At 35.9% G+C, this 6,477-nt stretch overlaps 1 protein-coding gene across 1 annotated transcript in view; it reads right to left on the bottom strand.

Moving 5' to 3' along the window:
- Positions 1-3,929: 3,929 nt before the first annotated feature.
- The window catches only part of LOC107748093 (sex comb on midleg-like protein 2), a gene marked incomplete at its 5' end in the record, with an annotated part of 21,121 nt that continues 18,573 nt past the window's right edge, over positions 3,930-6,477 (bottom strand). Inside the window, one exon of the mRNA XM_016562753.1 lies at positions 3,930-4,830. Within this exon, the coding sequence (XP_016418239.1) occupies positions 4,705-4,830 (126 nt within the window). The remainder of the gene's footprint in view (positions 4,831-6,477) is intronic.

Raw genomic sequence — 6,477 nt, 5'->3', positions numbered from 1 at the left:
TATTCTTGTGTTTTTAAAAAAAATCTTTGATGAAAATGAAGAACTTGGGTGATGTCAGCAAAGTTGCACAAGCAATTGGCTAATATTAAGGCTATTTAGTCGATGTTTTAAGCTACTGTTGCAGTCTTGCTAATAGATAATGCAGAAAATGTAATGCCAAGTAACATTACAGGATAAAAGGTTACGGCAATAATGATAGAATTAGAAGAGTTACCATTTGAATATGTGGAGATGCTCGAGGGTGAACTTGACCTTCAGTCCCAGTCAAAACACCTCTTCAAAAGTGTGTGCTGGTGATTTTTACAATCCATTGCAAACTCCCCTTTAGGTCTGGCCTCATTCCCCTGCTTGATCAAATACATTTTTAATGGATAAAATTAAGTGCCACTTTTTTTTAACTTTAAACCATTCATTAAGAATTTTAATGTGGATTATGAATGCTGCTTTATGGCACAAAATCTGTGATTTTGTTGCTTTCATGTGGCTGGTGGTTTGATTGATAGCATGAGGGCGTGTATTGAACCACAGGTTTCCACCCTCTCATTAACCTACTGATTATCCCAGTTTAGTAATCAACTTATTAAAACCGTGCTACAGCTGACAGACCCCACATCACAAACTCAACACTGAATCAGCCAAATTAGCCCCATAAGCGCATATATAAAACCCATTTTATTGAAGATTTTTCACATTTTGACATTTTCATGACTACTCTCATTATATCATAAACACCATTTTCCATCATAATAAGAAATTATATTTATATATATTCATATATTATATATATATATTTCTCAATTATCAGTTACTGTATTTAGTTGACCACACAATTACTGTAATATATTTTTGTTCAATTTAGAGCAGCATTAAAGGTAAAATACTGTCACAATGTAAAAATCCTTTACAATTTTAATTTGTACTTTTTTGTGCATTTATAATAATGAGAATTTGGATGGAAAATGGTGTTTATGATAAAATATCACAATGCAAAAAAATTCTGATTGGACTGAATTCTATTCATTTTCTTAAAGCAAAATCTAATTTATTGTAGATCTTTGAGTGCAGTATGACTTGCTGGCATGTTCTTGGTCATTTTTGTAAACTTGACCCCAAATCTCCTTTTAAACAACAGGAGTAAACTCAGTAAATCTAATTTTATTCTGTATAAGGTGTTATATTTTGTACTTCATGCAAGTTCACCCAACTGTAAGATCATCTCCACAGCCAAACCAACAGGAGTCTCATTTGGTCACACATGAAGATTCTGTGTAACGTAATTTTTTGTTTTTACTAAGTCAGTACCAATATGGTGCAGTGGCTCAGATGCGAAGTGACTTGTCCTTCATTCCACTTTCAACAGAATCAAAATGAGCTTCTAGACACACCATCAGTAGTGTCCACAGAAAGAAAGATGAAAGCAAGGCAGGATTTATTTGACATATCAGTATGAAATGTGCCGTCTCGTGTTTGCGTGTTTGCTTAATGGAATTCTTGCAGAAGGAAAATCAGGAAGGCGTCTTTTATAGTTCATATTGAGCCAGGAAAGGTTTTCATGTAGAACTCTATGAACTTTCTCAAACTATCAGCTTGACAGATTTCCTCCATTTTCAGACTACACTCAAGCATTGGGTTTTATAGTTACATCTGATGAACTGCTGTGCAATTTTACTTGTTTTTTTTATGTCAGCACTGAAATGTGTTTTTAGACTCTAAAGCCTTGCAACAATGTCCTTCCTCAGTTTTTGTCTTGTTTTCCCGTACAAATATCTAAACATTCTTAAATCAAGATGTATTCAGTGGAGAAGATATATATATATAGTGACTTTGTGCTTAAAACAAGAAACAAGTGATCTGCCAATGGAGTAAGAAAAATAAACTTGTTCTCCTTTTAAATAAGTCTATTTTTATTAACCCATTAGTAGATGTTTTTTTTCTTGGTTTAAGCAAAGAGTCACTAAATTTTGATAACTTTTTCAGAAAACAATTAAATGCATCTTAATTTAAGAATGTTCGGAAGAAAGTCAAATTTTGCATTGGGAAAAAAATCATTTTCCAGCATGTGATACAGTATATTCTCACTCTTCTCAGATCAGAATAAACCATGAGCGTTTCTATGATGTGAATTCATTTGTGTCAGACGACCCTCTAACTCTTTTATAGGTACTGAGATTTTAAGTATTGAATGTCTGTTTGTTTTAACATGAAGAGCTTTTGTAAACAACTGAATGGGTAAAAGAATGAAACAGAGTCTGGTGATGTTTTAAATTATTTATTTATTATTTGTATCGTTGAAAATGTGTACGTGACGAATGCATTCGCTTTAAAAATTTCATGATTAAAAACGTCTCTGGTATCAAGATTGAAGAGTGTGTGTGTGTGTGTGTTTTTTTTTTTCATAACAAGTATTGATATTCAATCATTTGATGAATCTATATGGCACAACATTACGAATACATGTGATTTTTTTTTTCAAAAAAGTTCGACAAAGGAACTGAAAAGTCGAAACGATCACATTCACGACTAACTTGAAATGCTACGTTACAAAAGATGGGAAAAAACCTGAGAAGTTTTAAAGTAAAGCAAGGCAATTTGAACATAGCTATTTAAAATGGACGTCTCCTCCCGGTAAAAAGCGCTGGAAGGCAGTACAAGGTATATTAAACAACGAATCCCAAATTAACAACCCCCCGTAACGTATCGTCACGCTTCCCACCTCCATATACAACGTGTTTAGCTTAAAATATTTATTCTCTACAAAATTGTACATTCTTGTTGCTGAGTTTTATGGTTAAACCCATAATACGCCATTGACGTCTGATCTATCGATGAAAATGATCAAATATCAACATAAACTTCGAGATAAAGCCGGAGGAAAACACGCCGGCGTTCACATTACATCACATTCCCACTGTTTTAGTGATATTTCTAATGAGGCTTCTACAGCGACGCTTCATTGAAATGAACCGGTTTTGACGACTTCCCTATCCTCGAGTGGCAAACTCGTACATTTCTCCATCACATGCTGCGTTTCGGTCTCTTGAATACTGCTCTGCGGCTGCTGTAGGTGTCAGGTTAACGTCTAACCCTGGCTTCGCAACACTTCGTAACACAAGTCAATTTAAACATTCCCCAGATAAGAGCTCGACGAGTTTCTGTAACAAAACCGAGGCCAACTCAAACAGCGTTATCTCCTCGGAACGCTCCGGAACATCCACACTCGTGAAACTCGAGACTAAACTCGGAGTCGAAAGAGAAAATACACAGCGTACGGGAAAATTATATTAGATATACGACATAATGAAACTCGGATATTGAGGTTTTTCAAAGCAGAAGGGCGTTTCACTGATAAAGATTAAACCTACAGTATTTCATTACTATTTAGGCTTAAATTTAAGATTTATGTATTTAAATTGCATATAAAAGTTTAGAATTCACAGTTTTAACATTCATAAACAATGTGATGTATATTTGTCAGTCATACATAAATGAAACGGGTCAGATTTCTGTAATAGTACTAATAAATTGAATACACAATAACCAGCTTTATATATTTTATATATATATATATATATACACACCCAAATAATTTTGATCTCATACATTTTAACTAATTGAGTATCGCTTGTTCCACTCCTAGTCATATTTAACCTTGTTTATACTTTTAAACTGAATAAATGTAATTGTTTTCACAATTAACAATTTATGCTGATTCTAAGCGATTTGAATAAATGCATTTTGAAAATACTTAATCAAATATAACCATGCAATGATTTTGAGTGCAAGAATCTGTCCTGTTTTTAATTTACGCATGACTGACAAATATAAATTGCATTGTTTATTATTATTATTTTAATGTTAAAACTGTGTAATACATAAGGATGGAAATTTTATATACAATTCAAATACATAAATGCCAATTTTAGGCCTAAATGGGTTTTTTTTGTTTTGTTTTGATTGTTCTGATGTGATTTACTAAAATCAATATGTGCCAAACTGGTTCACAATATGCTATTAATATTGTTTTGATGTTTTGAAATAGATGTTTGGAGCGAAAACATTGAAGATTTACTTGTGAACGCTCTTAAATCTAATCTCCAACCAAACAAAAACAAGCAGTTTAAAGGGTCTGTTTGGTCAAAAATAATTTCGCCAATGTAGCAGAATTGCATGAAAACGAGCAGCGTGAACATTCTACAAAACGTCTCTTTTTGTGTTCGACGGAATAAACAAAGTAGTACGGGTTTGGACCGTAAATAATGACGATTGGCCGAACTTTTCCTTTGAGGTTACGAAACATGATGTGTTTTGTTTGAACTAAATACACAAATTAAACGCAACTAAAAAGCAGGTTTTCAGTGGCTGTAAGTGATTCCAGAAACACCTGTGGACTAGTATGACGTCACAGGGAGGTAGAGCGATAAATAGCCAACATCAGACTCAAAAAACAGCACTATCGGTGAGCTACTCGGCCCGTAAAGCGTCTGCATCTTTGTGGAGACGAGATGGCAGGAGGTAAGACCCATCCAAACGCACCTTCGCTCCCGTTCGCTCCCAGAGAGCGGCACTAGTGTTCCTCAGAGTGTGCTCTGGCTGCAGATGAGCGTCCAGGTGTGTGTGTTTATGGAGAGCAGCACACGGCGGTTTCCCATCAGCCCCGTCTGGAGCAGCGTGTCGATGTGGAGGTGAGGTTTCTGTCCGTGTGCTTCACTGCTTGCCCTGCTTGAGTCTCTCAATGTGGTGGCAGAGTTTGAGCGCCGGTCCGAGTTTCAGACCCATGTACTTCATCACCATGTCGCTCCTCAGTAACATCAGAGCTTTACCGTCGATCTCCTGCAGACAGAGTTTTACCATGGTTAACTCTTTCCCCGCCAAACACAGAGTTTTCCGTTATTCATGAGACGGTTGCTGCATCCCAATTCGCATACTATTTGTCCTAAATGTGACCCTGGAGCACAAAAGCAGTCTTAAGTCGCTGGGGTATATTTGTAGCAATAGCCAAAAATACATTGTATGGGTCAAAATGATCGATTTTTCTTTTATGCCAAAAATCATTAGGATATTAAGTAAAGGATAATTAGGATTAGGATAATCATGTTCCATGAAGATATTTTGTAAATTTCCTACCATAAATATATCAAAACTTAATTTTTGATTAGTAATATGCATTGCTAAGAACTTCATTTGGACAACTTTAAAGGTGATTTTCTCAATATTTAGATTTTTTTGCACCCTTAAATTCCAGATTTTCAAATAGTTGTATCTCGGCCAAATATTGTCCTATCAAAAATACCAGTATGACTGGTTTTGTGGTCCAGGGTCACAAATAGTATCGAAAATAGAATTAGTATGTATGCTGAAAAGAGTAGGCTATGCCAAAGATTCCCAGATGGTCTACTACTTGAGATTAAAATTCGAAGTGCAGATCGATGCACACTCTAACGGCTAATATTGCCCACAACACATTGCGCGGTGGAGGAGGATTCGATTAGAACTTCAAACACGCATAAAAAGTGTTTAAAAACTACAAACATGGCGGATATGCGAGACCGACTGACAGGCAGAGAAAGGGGTTTGAGTGATAAAACACTCAATGTCTAACCTGATAAAAAAAAATTTATTTAATGTTATGCGTGTTATATTTCATCTGCAGCAACATTGTGAACTTTTATAATGATACGTTTGGTCATTAACTTTTAAATGCATCATTATGCAAACACATGAGCAGAGTTCTCGGTATGATAGACCCGTGACTGGCATATCAACGTCTGGCATCTCCTGAATGAGTCTTGAATGTGCCGATCAAAAACACCGACCAGGAAGCCGCAAAAACGAGCGATCTCATATGTATGCATGTGAAAAAATAATGCGATCATCAACACTAACCGCATATAAATGAAAACTGCTTAATGTTACAGAGTGAAATGTCAATCCAGAAAGTGGTAAAGGACTGTGCAAGATTTGGGAGTGCTGATGGAAGCCATCTACTGCATCTTTGCTTTGATAATATTACTGAATATGGTCCAGATGCAGTATTTGACAAAAAAAATAGCTTTTTTCTCAATATAGCTTTGTTTCCACCCACCTATTTTTATGCGCATTTTGGAATATCACATAAAAAAAAAACCGCTGAATGGAAACGCCAAGATGCGTATAAATTCTAAAAATGCGCATTAAAAACGTATGCGCACAATTGAGTAGGATAAACGTTTCATCCGGAAAAATGCGCATAAACTAGGGCTGCACGATAAATCGAGATCGCGATTCGACAGAAGCTGTGATTGTCATGCGTATCTTTCAGTGAAGCACGGTTCTGTGATCAGCAGTAAATCTCCATCCAAAGGCCAGAGGGCGCTCTCGCGCTGAAACTCCAAATACGCCTCGCAGAAGAAACCCAGAAAATGCCTATCGCTGCAGCTGAATAAACAGAAGATTCAACAGCTTTCATTAATTCAACGTGACTAATAAACACACGAATAC

This window comes from Sinocyclocheilus rhinocerous, unplaced genomic scaffold, assembly GCF_001515625.1.
Source record: "Sinocyclocheilus rhinocerous isolate Xijiao unplaced genomic scaffold, SAMN03320098_v1.1 scaffold6644, whole genome shotgun sequence".
Lineage (NCBI taxonomy): Eukaryota > Metazoa > Chordata > Actinopteri > Cypriniformes > Cyprinidae > Sinocyclocheilus > Sinocyclocheilus rhinocerous.
The sequence above is the reverse complement of the archived record's forward strand: the minus strand, read 5'-3'. Positions and strand labels throughout refer to the sequence as shown.